The sequence below is a fragment of the Thrips palmi genome, unplaced genomic scaffold (assembly GCF_012932325.1).
Source record: "Thrips palmi isolate BJ-2018 unplaced genomic scaffold, TpBJ-2018v1 HiC_scaffold_18, whole genome shotgun sequence".
In the NCBI taxonomy this organism is placed as follows: domain Eukaryota; kingdom Metazoa; phylum Arthropoda; class Insecta; order Thysanoptera; family Thripidae; genus Thrips; species Thrips palmi.
In genome coordinates, this window is record NW_023144627.1 from 13,101,616 (window position 1) to 13,119,405 (window position 17,790).

The 17,790-nt window shown below is 51.2% G+C and overlaps 2 protein-coding genes across 2 annotated transcripts; one reads left to right on the plus strand and one right to left on the minus strand.

The window, feature by feature from the left end:
• The first annotated feature begins 71 nt into the window (after nt 1-71).
• On the plus strand, nt 72-15,760 carry LOC117644619 (CAD protein). The gene is made up of 23 exons (XM_034384228.1): nt 72-523; nt 1,497-1,635; nt 1,715-1,991; nt 2,081-2,406; nt 2,492-2,677; nt 2,774-2,975; nt 3,073-3,273; nt 3,370-5,177; nt 5,254-5,461; nt 5,558-5,975; nt 6,066-6,217; nt 6,303-6,407; nt 11,774-12,043; nt 12,358-12,606; nt 12,686-13,012; nt 13,101-13,272; nt 13,384-13,499; nt 13,581-13,796; nt 13,882-14,367; nt 14,447-14,588; nt 14,675-14,745; nt 14,839-15,222; nt 15,301-15,760. Exons 1-23 carry the CDS (start codon nt 415-417, stop codon nt 15,496-15,498), a joined length of 6,762 nt encoding a protein of 2,253 aa, XP_034240119.1. The 5' UTR covers nt 72-414; the 3' UTR covers nt 15,499-15,760.
• Nucleotides 15,761-15,826: 66 nt separating this feature from the next.
• LOC117644621 (mitochondrial thiamine pyrophosphate carrier-like) lies at nt 15,827-17,600 on the minus strand. The gene is made up of 7 exons (XM_034384230.1): nt 17,441-17,600; nt 17,150-17,286; nt 16,909-17,061; nt 16,649-16,828; nt 16,407-16,569; nt 16,152-16,294; nt 15,827-16,076 (listed from the first exon to the last, which is right to left on the minus strand). The coding sequence occupies exons 2-7, from the start codon at nt 17,276-17,278 to the stop codon at nt 15,906-15,908; spliced, it is 939 nt and encodes a 312-aa protein (XP_034240121.1). The 5' UTR covers nt 17,279-17,286; nt 17,441-17,600; the 3' UTR covers nt 15,827-15,905.
• Nucleotides 17,601-17,790: the final 190 nt, after the last annotated feature.

Genomic DNA, 17,790 nt, shown 5'->3' on the forward strand with positions numbered 1-17,790 from the left:
TGTCAACATTGCTACTGCCTCCGCCGCCGCGCCGAACCGCGCCGCCGAAGCCGAAGCCGCCGGCAAATCCAATCCGCGGCGCTGCGCGTTGCTGCGTTGCTGCGCTGCGCACGTTGCGCGGCGAACACAGGGCGCCATAACCTCCCAATCTCAGCTGGAGCGAGCATCGCATCGCGCACCGCGCCGCTAGCCGAGCCGACCTGCTGCAGCGAGGCAGACCAGGCCGACGAGTCCCGGCCAGGACCTCAACTCGTTCGGGTCGTCGGGCCATGCAGGGCACGCTCTGACACAGACGCCTGTCTACTCTGTCAGGCCAGTCGTCCGGGGTTCGCTTCGGACTCCACAAGACCCCAGCCAGCTTCGCCTGCCTCGCCGACAGGCTCCCCGGCGCGCGCGTGCTGCACCAGGCCCAGGATGTGCTTGACGGCGGCCGAACACCAGCCCTGCGCCCTGGTGCTGGAGGATGGCACCGTCCTGCAGGGACGCTCCTTCGGGGCGCCGGTGTCCACGCACGGCGAAGTCGGTGAGTACATGCAGCACGGACACCTGCTGAGCAGCGCACTTGTGTGTGTGAGAGAGAGTGCACGTGCAGCAGCCAAGTGCGCAATTACAGTCGGAGGAGCGGGATGTAAACAAGTGTAGGTGCATGAGCCGTGCAACTGTGCAACAGGTGTCGTACTGGTGCGTGTAGAACAGCGTAGAATCTTTTCATTTTTTGAGATTTTTGACGAGTAGGGCAGTTAGCAAACTGGTTCCTCCTTCAAAACTCATCCATTTGCAGTGGTCGAACAGTACATCTTTTGCTAATTTATTTTCCCAGTCACTGCCTTTAAATTATTTTTTGCTCTGTTTTTTTCTTTGATTTTTTTCCTTTTTTTGAGTGAGTGAGTGTTTTGACCCGGTCTGGTCGGTGCGGTTGGACTGGACTGGGTCAACGCACGGGATGCTGCGGACTGGACGGCCTGGACCACTTGCAGGCAGGCACGTAGGCCCCCTAGGGCCCAAGGGCTTCCGCCACCAGTTTAATGAATTAAAACTTTGTAGCACAAACCTCCGAATGGTTCCGAAGGCCGGTGCCGTTTGCCTCTGATGAAATACCGGTCTGGCTGTTCGTCCCGGAGGCGCGGATTTGAGTGTACCTGTTCTAGTGTAGGCTACACTACGCCGCCACCACTGCCGCCGGTGACCGAGTCTCTGCGGCGCGGGGTATCTCCGCCGATACTCGGCTGTGGGCGCCTGCCTGCCTGCCGGCTGGCGGCGCCCGGTTGTATTTGTGTTGACAGGCTTAGATTTTTAGGCGTGTGCGTCCACGCCACCAACTGGAAAAAACCTGTCGTTGCCGCAAATAAATTTTGCACGCTTGCATTGTTGAAAAAAATTATCATCGGTGTTAAATTTGTCTGTCGGAGAATGCAGTGGATGCGGGGAATTCCGTTTTGCTCTTCCAATTTATTTTTTAGCAGGGAATACCGATTGACTATCCTGTACTTTTTCAGTGTTCCAGACTGGTATGGTAGGATACCCGGAGTCACTGACGGATCCTTCGTACCACGCCCAGATCCTGGTTCTGACCTACCCACTCATTGGAAACTATGGTGTGCCCAATGAGGAGCTTGATAAACATGGACTTCCACGGTGAGATTTCTCATTTATTCACCCTTGCTTCCATTTTTTTAAATCGTTAAAAAAAAAATTAACTTTATTTTGTTTCTAGTCACTTTGAATCTCGGCGAATCTGGGCCTCCGGCTTGGTGGTCGGGGAGATTTGCGAGACCCCGAGTCACTGGGAGATGGCGCGGACCCTCTCGCAGTGGCTGGGGACTCACGGCATCCCGGGCATTTGCGGCATCGACACGCGAGCCTTGACGCAGCGCCTTCGCGAGCGAGGCTCCATCCTGGGCCACATCGTCATGGGCCTGAACCCTGCCATCCAGTCGCTCTCCTTCATGGACCCCAACACTCGCAATTTGGTTGCTGAAGTCTCTATCAAGGTAGGCGCTTGTCTCTCAGCAGCTACTCCGTTTTTTATTCATTGCACTGTGAAATTTGTATTTTTTTGTGTTTGCTTGTTTCATTTTAGGCCCCTGTTACCTACAATCCTACTGGCTCCCCTCGTATTTGTGCCGTGGACTGTGGTCTAAAATACAACCAGCTTCGTTGCTTTCTGAAGCGTGGTGCTCGAGTTGACATGGTTCCCTGGAATCACCCTCTGGACCCTTCTCAGTTCGATGGCCTCTTCCTCAGCAACGGACCTGGTGATCCAGCCATGTGCTCTGTGACTGTGGAAAATATCAAGAAACTGCTTGCCGCCAAGCCTGAGTCACCTCAATTAAAACCGATATTCGGTATCTGTCTCGGACACCAGCTGCTGTCCACAGCAGCAGGATGCCGCACATACAAAATGAAGCAAGTGCCATTCTACTGTCAAAACATTGTGGTATGTCTTGCTAAATTATCTATAAAAACAAAAGTAATCTTGCTTTCTTTTTAGGTATGGCAACCGTGGACACAACCAACCTGTTACCCACCATGGAACAGACCGCTGTTATATGACATCTCAAAATCATGGGTTTGCTGTCGATGCTCAAAACCTGCCATCTGGCTGGAAGGCACTCTTTACCAACACCAATGACAAATCAAATGAAGGCATTGTTCACGATTCTCTGCCATTTTTCAGGTATGTGACAATGAAACTTGCAAAGGGATTACCTTGATAATCGATCTTTCTTCTTATTTTCTTGTAATTTTATTTTTTTTCCTTGAACAAAAATAGTGTTCAATTTCATCCAGAACACACACCTGGTCCTGAAGATTTAGAATGCTTGTTTGATGTTTTCTTGGATGAAGTGAAAGCACATGCAGCAAGTTGGGGCCGTGGTTCCGGTGTGAAGATGGCTAATAGAATTAATGATCTTCTAGTTTACCGTCCTAGCCCAGGTGTTGTTCCTCCATCTCCAGATAAGCCACCAAAGAAGGTAGAGTCAAATAATTTTTTTATAATAAAAATGAAGTTTAGTAAATAATAATAATGAAAAAAAAGAAATAGTTTTAATTTGCAATAATTTTTTTCAGGTTCTTATTCTGGGATCAGGTGGGCTGTCAATTGGACAAGCTGGTGAATTTGATTATTCTGGTTCACAAGCTCTGAAGGCTTTGAGAGAGCAGAATATTCAGACTGTTCTTATCAATCCTAACATTGCCACTGTGCAGACATCTAAAGGATTGGCAGACAAAGTTCATTTTCTGCCCCTCATACCAGAATATGTAGAGCAGGTAATTAAAACTTTTGTTTTGTTTGGAAAAAAAAAATTATATTGGGACAGACTTTTTTTAAATAATAACACGTTTTTTTGTTGTTGTTTTTCTCAGGTGATTTGCCATGAACGCCCTGATGGTGTTCTCCTTACATTTGGTGGCCAGACTGCCCTGAACTGTGGTGTAAAACTTTACGAAGCTGGTGTATTTGAGAAATACAATGTCAAGATTTTGGGCACACCAATTCAAGCAATTATTGACACTGAAGATCGCAAGGTGTTTGCTGAGCGAGTAAATGAAATTGGTGAGAAGGTTGCACCAAGCTGTGCTGTTAATTCTGTTCAAGAAGCACTTGATGCTGCAGAAAAACTAGGGTATCCGGTTCTTGCGAGAGCAGCTTTCTCTTTGGGAGGCTTGGGATCAGGCTTCGCAAACACTGCAGAGGAACTGCGAGTTCTGGCCACTGCAGCATTGGCACATTCCAGCCAGTTGATTGTTGACAAGTCTCTGAAAGGATGGAAGGAAGTGGAATATGAAGTTGTCAGGGACACCTATGACAACTGTATCACTGTTTGTAATATGGAGAATGTAGACCCTCTTGGTATCCACACAGGAGAGTCCATAGTCGTTGCTCCCAGCCAGACACTTAGCAATTACGAGTATAATAAACTCAGAAGCACAGCCCTTAAGGTGATTCGCCACTTGGGCATTGTTGGTGAATGTAACATCCAGTATGCTGTCAGTCCCACATCAAATGAGTACTACATCATTGAAGTCAATGCTCGACTGTCTCGCAGCTCTGCTCTTGCAAGTAAAGCAACTGGATATCCATTGGCTTATGTTGCTGCTAAATTGTCTTTGGGGTTGAGGCTGCCTGACATCCGAAACTCTGTCACTGGCTCAACTACTGCCTGTTTTGAACCAAGTCTTGATTACTGTGTTGTGAAGATTCCCCGCTGGGATTTGGCTAAATTTGCAAGAGTTTGCTCCAAGATTGGTAGTTCTATGAAGAGTGTTGGAGAAGTAATGTCCATAGGGCGTTGCTTTGAAGAAGCATTCCAGAAAGCTCTGCGCATGGTGGATGAGAGTGTTAAGGGTTTTGACCCCTCAGTTCGTGCAGTTTGTGATGCTGAACTTGAAGGGCCAACAGACAAGCGCACCTTTGTTGTGGCTGCTGCATTACAAGCAGGCTACACCATTGATAGACTTTATGAGCTCACAAAAATTGATCGCTTCTTCCTCCATAAAATGAAGAACTTAATTGAGTACCAGTCTGTCCTGGAGTCCTTAGGCCAAGGCATGCTTTCAAGAGAACTTCTTGTTCAGGCTAAACAGCTTGGTTTCTGTGATACTCAAATAGCGTCGTTTGTAAAGAGCACCGAAATTGCCGTCAGGAAACTGCGAGAAGAATATAAGGTTTTCCCCTTTGTGAAGCAGATTGATACCGTCGCAGCAGAATGGCCAGCAGTTACAAATTATCTCTATCTGACTTACAATGGTTCTACTCACGACATTGCTTTCTCTGGCGGTGCCACCATGGTCATCGGCTCTGGAGTGTACCGCATTGGAAGCTCTGTGGAGTTTGATTGGTGTGCTGTGGGTTGCTTGAGGGAACTGAGGCGTTTGGGAAGAAAGACTATTATGGTCAACTACAATCCAGAGACTGTCAGCACAGATTATGACATGGTGGACAGGCTGTACTTTGAAGAGATATCTTTTGAAGTTGTGATGGACATCTATAACGCAGAGAATCCAGAGGGTATCATATTGTCCATGGGAGGGCAACTGCCCAACAATATTGCTATGGACTTGCACAGGCAACAAGCCCGGATCTTGGGCACCTCTCCTGACTCCGTGGACGGAGCTGAAAACCGGTTCAAGTTTTCTCGTATGTTGGATCGTATTGGAATCAGCCAGCCCAGGTTTGTGCTCTTGTTATATTTTATGAAACTTGTGTTGCTAGACAGTTTATTGTAAAGATTATGTTTTGTTCAACAGATGGAAGGAGCTGACGAACTTGGAGTCTGCCAGGGCTTTCTGTGAGGAGGTTGGCTTCCCATGTTTGGTTCGTCCCTCTTACGTGTTGAGTGGAGCGGCCATGAATGTGGCTCATACGCCTCATGACTTAGAAACTTACCTCAACACTGCCAGCTATGTCAGTAAAGAACATCCTGTTGTTATTTCAAAATTCATTTTGGAGGCAAAGGTACTAAAATTTTCCATTAATTTTTTTTTTCAATAACACTCACATCTTAACTCACGTTTGATGACCATGACCTAATGTGTTTTTTTCTTATTACAGGAAATTGATGTTGATGCCGTTGCTTGTGATGGTGCAGTCCTTTGCATGGCCGTCAGTGAGCATGTGGAAAATGCTGGTGTCCACTCTGGGGACGCAACACTCATCACCCCTCCCCAGGATATTAATGAGCAGACTTTGTCAAAAATCACTGCGATTGCCAAGGCGGTTGCAGGGTCTCTGGAAGTCACTGGCCCATTCAACATGCAGCTGATTGCCAAGGACAATGACATCAAAGTGATAGAATGCAATGTAAGAGTGTCCAGGTCTTTCCCATTTGTTTCCAAGACTCTGGACCATGACTTTGTGGCAATGGCCACCAGGGTCATAGTGGGGGAGAAAGTAGAGCCTGTCAATGTAATGGCAGGTTGTGGAAAAGTGGGCTGCAAAGTGCCCCAGTTTTCATTCTCACGTCTTGCAGGTGCGTCATTTTGCATTGCTGTGAAAAAATTTGCTGTTACTCTCATACATTTCTATATTTTATTCATTTTAATCTATCTTTGAACTGCAGGTGCTGATGTGATGTTGGGAGTGGAGATGGCTTCTACAGGTGAAGTTGCCTGTTTTGGAGACAACAGATATGAGGCTTACTTAAAGGCAATGATGAGCACTGGATTCACCATTCCTAAGAAATCAATCCTTCTCTCCATTGGCAGTTTCAAGGTGGGTTTTTTGTTATGTTTTGTCTCTTGTAATTTTTTTATTAACATTATAAATATCCTTTTGTGTTCTTATTTCCTCTTTACAGCACAAAGTTGAACTTCTGCCCAGTATGCAAGCCTTGAGCAAGATGGGCTACAAACTATATGCTAGCATGGGTACTGCTGACTACTACACCGAGCATGGAGTTGATGTAAGTCATATTTTTATTCTAGGATTATGTACAAATATTTACATATAATAATACTGCGAATGATAAAAACAATCTAACTAGACTTAAACTAAAACTTAGCAACTAACTTCAGTTATAATCTCATGGTAACTTTGTTATCAAAAGTAAACTAGGCAGTCAGGCAACGTGGTCCGCCCATTTTCTTTCAATCAGTCCAAGCAAACTCGTCGAGTGCTCTTAGTTTTAAGAGTTCTAGTCAGACGTCGCTCTGGACGAGTCGAGCAAAGAGCTGCTTGGCGTCGTTGGGGCAGTTGTAGTCTTGCTCCAGGAGGATGAGGAGGTGCAGGGAGTGGCGCAGGTAGTGCTTGGCCTGCTGCAGCGCGTTGAACTTGTTGCTGGCCTCGGCCATCTTGATGAAGTGCTCCGAGAACAGCTTGAGGACGGCGGCGGTCCGCTCCAGTCTCTCCTTGCTGGCGGTCCCCAGTTTGATCTGCGGAGGGACAAATCGTTAGCAACAGTGTAGGCTCCGCTGATACGCTAGTGCGCGCTCGTGGCGCGGCGGTAGTTCGGTTAGCTATAGAGTGGGGCTGGACGGCTTGACGCACAGAGTCCGGCGTGACGGGCGGCGCCTTTGCGGGGCGCTCCCTCACGGCGCGGGCCTTCTCGTCCTGGAAGTCGCGCCGGAAGCTGTCGATCCACTCGGTGTCGTCGGCGTGCTCCTGGTCCTGGGGCTCGGCGCGCTCCCGCGGACCGAGCTCGGCGGCCGCGCTGCCGTTGAGGATGGCGGTGAGCTTGTCCAGGTCGAGGCGCGGGTAGAAGTCGTCCTCGTGGACGTAGGCCAGGCGCCGGCACGTCTTGAGCACGCTGGGCAGCGTGAACTCGCGCAGCCGGAAGACGCGCTCCTGGGCGTGCCGCACCTGAGGGGGGGGAGTCGGCGGTGAGAGACTCGTACAGTGTAGGGGTGAGGGCGGCGGCCCGTTCGCCTACCTGGCTGGTGGCCACCTCGTCCAGGAGGTTGCGGTCGCTGATGAAGTAGTCCGGCAGCTGGCGGCGCTGCAGGGCCTTGTACATGGTGGCCAGGGCCTGGCGCAGCGAGGCGCCCGGACTCCAGCCCAGCGGGGCGTCGGCAGTCTGCAACGTGAGGGACAGCGTGAGGCTGGTGTTCGGACCGCGGCCGTCGCTCCGCCAGGGCGCAAGGTCGTACCTGGTCCTGGGTCTGGTTGCGCTCGACCTGGCGCAGGAAGCCGGCGCGGAGGTGGTTGGCGGTGAGTCCGGGGACGCAGTGGCGCAGCGCGAGCAGGACGAGGTAGGCGTGCGCGTCCTCGGCGGCCAGGTTGAGCTCCAGCAGGTGCTCGGCGGCGGGGAAAGCCAGCGTCCACTGCAGGCTGGCCAGGTCGCCGCCGCTGCCGGCCGCCACCGTGACGCCGCCGAGGCCGTGTGCCTGGCGGAGCGCCGACCTCGGTGGCCACGCCCCGCGCGCGCGGTACACCCACTCGGCGGCGGCGCGCGGCCAGGCGGGCAGCGCCAGCGCGGGGAAGACCTCACACTGGTGCACGCGGATGGCCTGGCCCAGCGCCAGCCCCAGCGCGGCCACGTCGTCCAGCTGCTCCTCGCACTGGATGACCGCCGGGCCGCCCGCGCCGCGCACCGTGGCCAGCACGACGCTCTCGCGCGGGAAGCCCATGGCCGCGGCCAGCGTGTCGTGGAACTCGTCGGCGAAGCGCGCGAAGTACGGCGCGGCCTGCAGGTACGACTGCACGCGCAGCTCGCACGCCTCGGGCGCCACGTCGTCGTCGTCGTGGTGGCTGCCGGCCAGCCTGCGCTGCACCATGACGGGCTGGAAGCACTCGTCGGGCACCACGCCGACGTCGCCGGGCGCCAAGTTGGGCCGGAACTCGTCCAGCGCCAGCAGCCTGCCGGAGAGCTTGCGGCTGCGGCTCGCGCTGCTGGCGCTCATGTCGCTGATGCTGAGCGACGACGGGCTGACCGAGCCCTCCGAGGTGATGACGGAGTCCACGGAGCGCGGCGCGTGGCGGCGCCGGGCCGCGTCCGCGCTCAGCAGCGACGGCAGGGACTTGACGGAGGACGTCGGCGACGGCGTCCTGCCCGCCTTGCCCGGAAGCCGCAGGTGCACGTCCTGCTCCACCAGGTGCTCGCTGAGGTCCTCCTTGAGGTCCTCGTGGTCCTCCCGGAAGTCGCCGGTGCACGAGCGCCCCACCTGGCGCAGTTTGATGTGGCCTGCATGGAAGTGACTGGGGTGAGCGGGTTGAAGTGTGTTCGGGGACCAATTGGAGATAAGGCGGCTTAAAGTGGGAGCTCGTTACTCGTTTCGTCTAATCCCCTTTAATCAACATGTATCGCCGCGGCAGCGTGCGCAGGCTGCGTCGGAACAACTTGTCGCGAACGGACTAATCCCGGCGATCGTTCTTCCTGTTGCGCCCGTAGTTTCGTGGAACGCGACGCGCCGCGACGCGCCGCCCTCTCGGCCAAATGGAGTGCATCCTGAGATTGCCCGTCTAAATTGGTGCGTGTCCGGTGCGGGGCGCCGTGCAACCTGCGTGACTCAGTACTGACCTGGCTTGGGCCCCGCCTCCATGACGAGGTGGTAGTGGGTGGCGGCGGGGCAGGGCGGCGGCTGGGCGGTGCCGCCGACGGTGTGCAGGAGGATGTTGTCGTCCAGGACGATGCGGCGCTGCGGCGCCACCAGCCGGTCGGGTTCGGTGGGCCGCGGCCGCCAGCGCACGTGCTTGGCGGACGCCTGCACCAGCGCGTCGGGCTGCACCACGCGGCCGCTGCGGCACGCCGTCGTCGCGGTGCCGTCGTCGTCCGCCGGCAGCGGCGTCCCCCGGGCCTCGGCGTCGAACGCGCGCCGCAGTTCCGCCACCTCCCTGGAGCAAGGCAGCAAGCGGTCGATGCAGCCCTACAGTCCCTTTACCGTCCTGAACACCACCACCGTCGGGCCTCGCGCCGCCTCCGCGACAGCGTGACGGTGCACTGTTCGGAACGAGCCCGCTGCGGTTCACTCTGCGACACAGGTGTCTCGTGGGGATTTTGGCCTACTCTTGACCTGCGGAGATAAACCACTCCAAGTACGGACGGCCCGTCACGTACTGGTGTATCAGCGACGTGCTGGGTCGAAAGGCAGACCATCATTTGTGGTCCAGCCGTTAAAAACCGCCTGCCATCGGCGAGGTAGGCAACCGTTCGCCTGGGCGACACGCGAGTGTGGCGGCGTGCCTATCCTCCGTGCCGCAGGCGCTCCCTCCCGCGCCGCGCGACTACCTCTGCGAAGTCTGTCAAGGCCCGGCCGGGAAGGGACGGCGTTATGGGGAGTGCGTCGTTAGAACTTCCTAGAGGTGGCCCGCCCGTCGCCTGCTTTCCGAGATTCTGGCCGAGGGGCTGCAATCGTGCAATCCAATTACGCGGCTCGTTAGCTGATTGGCTGCCTGCACCTTGTTGACGCGGTGACGCTGCTCGGCGCTCGATTAAGCCAACTTGACGGGCGGCCGGCCACTCTGCCGCGCGCAGACGCTCTCCCCGGAGAGTGACGGCACGCCAAGGTCGCTCCTGACTCATTTGGGCCGCGCGTTTTGAATTTTTGGAAAGAGGGAATGCCCCTCGTCGGTCGCTCACCTTATCGGCAGGACAGCTGGACTAGCATCGGTACGTTATCGTGCGTTCCTCTCAGACGCGTGCGCAACTATGTTGGCCTGGGTCCGGCCTGTCCGACCGTCCTACACACTGATAAGGCGGTTTGTCCAGGCCACCGAGGCGTCACGATTGATTTATTGCCCCTTTTGCCAGAGGAGGAAAAGTCGCCAAAGGTGGTGTGTGTGTGTATGCCGACACCCCCTCTTCTTCTTTCCTGCCCCACTGCCACTGCGGTCCAACGTCAGGGGTTTGTTCCAAAATGTCGCTGTTCGAGTGGTTTGGGGTCGTTCGGACCGCTGCACTCTCTAAAGACCCCTGGTCGAGTTGTCTCCCTCCCACCCGCCTGGGCTCGCGAGTCTGTCTCTCTCTGTCGCGCTGGCATTCACACCTTTGTCCGCCAATTCGGTCTGTCCCGAACTTAAGCCGCACGCAAGCACCGACGTCCGATGGGAGGGATTAAGGTAATCTTTGGTGGCTGACGCTTGTTTGGTGGCGTGGACACGTCGGCCCGGGGAGAAGGGCACTCCGGTCTGCATTCATTTCAACCTTGTTTTTGCCCCACTCATTTTGGGACCTGTCACAGTGAGTTTCCCTTTCAATGTCCCCGAATAGATACATGTGATTGACTTCGGAGGAGTTCGACGCTGCTATGCCACACGTGACCGATGTGACGGCACAAGCGTTACGTTGGCCGCAACTGATAATGTGCATGTCCCTCGTGACGTCATAGTTGGCGGGGGACGCTGGGGCTGATTACGGAAGGAATCTTCGCGTTGAGGAAAAAGAAGCCACAGCAAAAAAAATTAAGGGTCCAGCCTGAGACCGAGCCTGAGACAGTTTTTTTTTTCTCCCGGTTTTTCGCGAATTTGGATTAACAGAACTCATATGACTAGGATTTCCTTCATCTTAATTGTTCCTCCGAACAAAGTAAGCGACCGGAGGTGCATTGAGGCTGCTTAACCTTGCCCATAAATTAAACCCCCTTCCCACGATAAGATAGCTGTCAAATCGCTAATGCCGACCGGGACGGCTTTCGGTTTTGTTCCGCTGGCGGCGGCGCACTTACTCGTCGTAGTTCCTGAAGAACTGCACCGCCATGAGCAGGTTGTCGAGCAGGAAGCCCTCGGGGTCCACGGCGAGGGCCTCGCGCAGGGCGCGCAGGGCGTGCTGGTCGGGCTGGCTGGGGTCGGTGGCGGAGTACACGACGTCCTGCAGGCTGAGCTGGATCTGGCTGGACGGTGGTGGCGGCGCGGTGCCGCCCCTCCGCCCCCGGAGGCCGTTCGCGCGGTCGAGGTTGGCGGCGGCCGCTTTCCTCGACGAGTTGCCCATGGCTGGCGGGCTGGCGGGGCCTCGGAGGCGAAGCGCGGACTGGCAGTGGCGCGGACTGGCGCGTTGACCGTGGCGCCCAAGGCGTTCCGCGAAACCGTCCCGCCGGGTGTCCACTCGAAGGACCGCGCGATGCTCGGTGCGCCACACTCGCGATTGCCGCGGTTCCCACGTTATCTGCGATCGTATCGAAATGTTGGCACTACTGGAGGAGATGAGCCCCTGGCCTTCCCCGGTAGGCGGCCAGGACAGCCGCGCTGCCCGTTGGGTTGCCTGCCTGCCGGGCGGCGTGGGCGCGGCGGGCGTCGCGGCGGCGGCCCGTCGCCGTCGTCGGGTGTCGGGTCACGCGGTTAAGTGTTCGCCGAGCGTCGCGTCGCCACGCCCTTTGACCCACCCGTTTGTTTCCCCAGGTGGAGCCCGTGCAGTGGACGTTCGAGAACTTGGACTCGGCCGAGGGCAACGGGAACGGCAACGGCAACGGGGACCGCGGCGAGCTGAAGCACCTGGCCGACTTCCTGGCCAACAAGCAGTTCGAGCTGGTGATCAACCTGCCCATGCGCAATGGCGGCGCGCGCCGCGTGTCCTCGTTCGTGACGCACGGCTACCGCACACGCCGCCTCGCCGTGGACTACTCCGTGCCCCTCGTCACGGACGTCAAGTGCGCCAAGCTGCTCGTCGAGGTGAGTCCGAGTCCTTCCTTCGCCGCTCAGTGGCTTTGCCAGAAGACCGGTGGAGGCGGACACAATTCTACACGCGTTGCGACCTCCAGAGTCGCTAAGCAGGACTCGAACCGAGCGTGTGACCCCACCAATGGATTCGTCGTTCGGAGAGCAATCCATGGATGGGGTCACACGTTTGGTTCGAGCCCCGTTCAGCGACTCTGGAGGTCACAACGCGCCTGTGATTTTGTCCGCCTCCACCGGTCTTCTGGCCCACTGTGCGCCGTTTGGCCGTAAGTCCGAGCGGTGGGGTGACTTTTGCGGTCGTTTTCCAGGCCATGCTGAAGATCGGCAACGCCCCGCCCATGAAGATGCACACGGACTGCGTGTCGTCCAGCAGGATGGTGCGCCTGCCCGGCCTCATCGACGTGCACGTCCACGTGCGCGAGCCTGGAGCCACGCACAAGGAGGACTACGCCAGCTGCACATCGGCTGCTCTTGCCGGTGGTGTCACGCTCATTTGCGCCATGCCCAACACCCAGCCAGCCATCACCGATGCCACCGCATTCCAACTTGTGAAAGAGGTAAATTTTGGCCTGTTGCTTTCAAACGACAAAATTGTTTTGGTGAAACCGGGCATTCATGATAAATTATTTGTTACAGTTGGCAGCGGCAAAGGCCAAGTGTGATTATGCTTTGTTCGTTGGAGCTTCATCTGAGAATTTCAATAATATTCGGGAGCTGGCTCCTCAGGCTGCAGGTCTGAAGATGTACTTGAATGAAACATTCACAACTCTTCGACTGAAGGACCTCACCATCTGGAGGAAGCACTTGGATGCTTGGCCCACAAAGTACCCTCTTTGTGTACATGCTGAGTGCCAGACAACCGCAGCTATTCTCTTATTGGCTTTTTTCCATAATCGCCCCATTCATGTTTGTCATGTTGCTCGCAAAGAGGAAATTCAGATCATTCGTGCTGCCAAGGAAAAGGTATGTCAACTTCTGTTCGCTTCACCCTTCAATATTATCCCGTGTAATGTCTGATTGATTTTTTAATTTTTTTAAAATTTTTTTTCAGGGTTTGCCTGTTACTTGTGAAGTGAGCCCCCATCACTTGTTTTTAACGGAGAACGATGTCAAACATTTGGGAGAGAAGAAGAGCCGCGTGAAGCCAAATCTGGTGACTGAGGAAGACCAACGGGCTTTGTGGGAAAACATGGACATTATTGATTGTTTTGCTACTGATCATGGTTTGTATTTCTTACTATTCCATATCTAGCCATGCACACTTTCTAATCTCAAAGTGATGATTATTTTATTGTAAGTCGAGATTTTTGCTTAAATGTTGCTTCTCTTTTTAGCACCTCATACCATTGAAGAGAAAGATTCGGACAACGCACCACCTGGTTTCCCCGGACTTGAAACTATGCTGCCTCTGCTGCTGACTGCTGTTCATGAGGGCAGGCTGACCATGGAGGTTTGTATCCAATAAACTGGCCCATGATATTTTTTTACTCAAAATGCATACTTTATGGTCATTGTGTTTTTGCTTTTCCAGGATATCAAAGACAAGTTGTGCCGCAATCCTCGGCGAATTTTCAACCTCCCTGAACAGCCAAATACCTATGTCGAGGTGAACATGGACACAGAATGGACCATTCCAGAAGCACTATCTTTCAGCAAAGCTCGCTGGACTCCGTTTGCTGGACGGAAAGTTCGTGGCTGTGTACAACGGGTAGTTCTTCGTGGGGAAGTTGCTTATGTGGATGGTCAAGTAAGTCATTGGCACAAAATTGAAATGCTGGTTCCACTTTTGTATATTTTGTGAATTGTCTTCATTTTTGTCATGTTTTTCTCAGGTGCTTGTTCCTCCTGGCTTTGGTCAAGATGTCCGAGAACAGCAGCTCAAAAAGCAACCCCTTCTCAGTGCCTTAGCATCCAGCATCTCCCCCTCGCCTGCAGCCACCAACCACTATGGCGAGCTCAATGGAAGTCGACCATCCTCTGCCTTGGACTTCGAACGAAGCCATGCTGTCAGGGAGATGGATGAATCTCACAGGCATGAGAATGGATGGGATGACTCTCACGACAGGATCCATCACTTGGCTGCCCCGGATGCACAGTCGATTCAACGTTGCACTTCACCACTGACAACCTCTCAAAACCGGTACAAGAGTGACTCAACCCTGTACCCAGGGCCTGGAGTAGCTCACCACAGTTTAAGCGGGGCACATGTTCTTAGTGTGAGCATGTTCTCCAAGGATCATCTGAATGAGATATTCAACTTGGCTCAGACAATGAGAGCTTTTGTTTTGAAAGAACGTAATCTTGATCATATTCTCAAGGTAATTTTGAGTTTAATGAGATTTAATTTTTTTATCGTTTTCTATGTAAGTGCTGTAATCTTTTGTTTTAATTCTTCAGGGAAAAGTTATGGCATCCATATTCTACGAAGTTTCCACTCGCACAAGTTGCAGTTTTGCAGCTGCCATGCATCGTCTTGGTGGACAAGTAATATACATGGATGAAACATCATCTTCAGTTAAGAAGGGTGAAACTCTTGAAGGTTAGTTAATAATTTGAGTTTTTTGTCGTAACTGAAGCATAACTAATTAATTCATTCTTGACTATCTTATCTTTATCAATTTTCAGACTCTGTGGCGGTAATGGCAGGTTACTCAGATGTTGTTGTCATGAGGCACCCAGAACCAGGAGCAGTTTCTGTGAGTATTGACACTTCCAATGATAATTTAAAGGATCTTATTTGTGATTTGAATTTATCACTGAAATTGACCACTCTTCCCTTTTGCTTACAGAGAGCTTCAGCTCACTGCCGGAAGCCACTGATCAACGCTGGGGATGGTGTTGGAGAACATCCTTCCCAAGCACTTCTTGATGTATTCACAATCAGAGAGGAGATTGGTACTGTCAATGGACTTACCATCACAATGGTTGGAGACCTGCGTCACGGAAGAACTGTTCACTCTCTTGCACGCTTACTCACTTTGTACAATATCCAGTTGCGTTATGTTGCGCCATCAGGACTGGGCATGCCTCAGCATATTGTTGACTTTGTAACGAGCAAGGGTATTAGTCAAGAAAATTATTCATCATTAGAAGAGGCACTTCCTGAGACCGATGTGCTGTATGTAACAAGGATTCAAAAGGAACGCTTTTCATCACAGGATGAATATGAAAAGGTAACTTAAATTTTGGCAAATTTTAATGTGAAAGTTTCTGTTTTTTATCTTAAAATTTTATTTAATTTTTTTTTCCAGGTTAAAGGATGCTATGTTGTAACACCCAAGCTCATGACACGGGCCAAGCGTAAAATGATTGTCATGCACCCCTTACCTCGAGTTGATGAGATTAGTGCTGATCTGGATTCTGACCCAAGAGCTGCGTACTTCCGACAAGCTGAGGGAGGCATGTATGTACGTATGGCACTACTTGCCATGGTCCTTGGCAGGTGCTAAAACTATTCCTAACAGGCTGTTCACTGCATTCCTCATCTTGATAATCAGATCATCTTGCTTCCATTTCATTTATGGTGTTTTGTAAATTAGTATCCGTCCCCATTACTTGTGCCATACATTCCAATTTGCTTGTTTATTGAAATCAACTGACAACTTTTTGTACTTCAATTTTAATGAAATGTTAATTTGATAATTTTTTATATGGAAACTGATTTGGAGTTTTGTTTTGGAAACTTAATTTTTATTGGTCTCATGAATCATGTTTATACATATTTTATCCTTGTACTTGGAGTATATTTTGATGTAATGAAATAAATATTTTACAATATTAACAGATCACTTTTATTAAATGTGTATACCACTTGACTAGACCTCAATGAAAAAATAATTTATCTTACTAGAATAATTTACTTAAGTCTAAGCATCAATGCACAAGTATTCTCATAAAATGTGAAATACAGTGCTGATACCACTCCAGCTTTGATAGTACTAGGCCACAACCCTTTATAAAGGGCTAAAATCCCTTCAGTCTTAACAATTTTCCTAATGCAATGGAAAAGTCCTGATGTGGAGAAAGTCTGTAAAATCAAATTGAAATGTTGACAGGAAACTTACCAGGTTAAATGCACAGATAAAATGCAGTTAATACAAACCTGTCCAAAATCAAGACGGGCGGCCTCAAAACCAATCACCTGCAGTCTCTTCTTGGCCAAGTCCAAGGGATACACAGCAGACTTAGACACTGCTCCTGCAAGTGCTCCTATAATTAAGCTACGCTCAACAGCAGGCTTTTCTTCTGTAAACAAAACGAACATGCAATGAAATTTCAAATCATTCCCCACATAAGTATGTGATAATTAAATTGAAACAGGTCAGAGCAATTTATTTGAAGCCCATGATCTACATACCTTCTTTTGATGATGTGAGCTTCATAAGTGCCGTGTAAGTAGCAAACTGTATTCCAGAATGAGGAGCCATCTGAATTAAAACTGGAGCTAAACCTCTAAACAATCCTCTCTGGCCCTCTTTCTTAAGAATCTCTCTGACAGCATGACTGGTACTTGAATAAACCTGTATTCAATGAGCAAATTTCTTATTTGCTTTACTAAGCTGTTACATCAAGTAGTCCAACAGAATTATTAGTAAATACCTTCAATTTGCCTTGGGCAACTAATCTTGTCCGAACCACGTCAAACGGAAATGAAACAACAGCGGCGAATATTCCTGCAGCACCACCACAAACAAAGTGCACTATAGGTCTCTGATGACTGCTTCTCCATTCTGGAGCGATGTTCCACACTTCTCTGGTGAGTACTTCGAAACATGTTGCCTGTGTGACAAAAAATAGAGAAGAACATTGAAAAAGACGGCCTTGATTGCTACTTGGTACACGAGGCTCCTGATCAATACCTGAGCCACACCGTACAGTATAGATAGAACTTGAGCAGGTACATGTCCCTTCCACAAGGCAGTAACACCTTCCTCGCGGATTATTCTTCGCAATGCTTGAGACACGCTCCAGTACTTAGCATTTGCATCTTTTTTCAAGGGCTCAACCTGCAGCTGTATAATTAAAATAAATAGAAAATTTAATGGACACACACTAACATTTTATCTGCAAGAAAATATTGCTATAATAATGATTTCATACCTGAAAGCGAATTTTGATAACATCAAGGGGCTGGCTTACAGCTCTTGTCAAACCACCGGATGTTGCACCAGCCACAGCGTATTCAGAGTCTCTGAGGCGTTTGGAAGCGTTTTCATCATAACCAACCATAGCTAGACCTTGGGAGGGCAGAGAGGTAAAGTGGCGCAAATTTAGAGTATATAAAGATTGTTCCCAGCAGACGACAAACACAAAGCCACCGTTTTTCATAGGTTAAATCTTTTTTTTTTCCTGATATATCTGAAGTGTCGTCTAAATTTTTGATAGACTCACCTCATTAGGAGTATGGATCTGAATTTTTCCTAAGATGATAGGTTCTTCAATATTGTAATTTCGCCCTTTCCTGCAAGTCAAAGTTTACTTAGCTGTTGAACCACGGAGTTGAACGGCGACGGGCAGACGACAGACTCGAGGGCAAATAAGGCCTCGTGCCAATAACGTTCTAAGTATTCGCACGTTATGTGGGCGTGCACGGCCTAGGTGTGTTACAAGGTTTCGACTCACCATGGCACTCACAATGGCGGAAAGACGCCATCTTAACTCGACTTGTTCTGAACAGCATTGAATGCTACGCATTTAGCCAGAAATGGATCACATTCTATCTATGAAAATATCGAGACTGA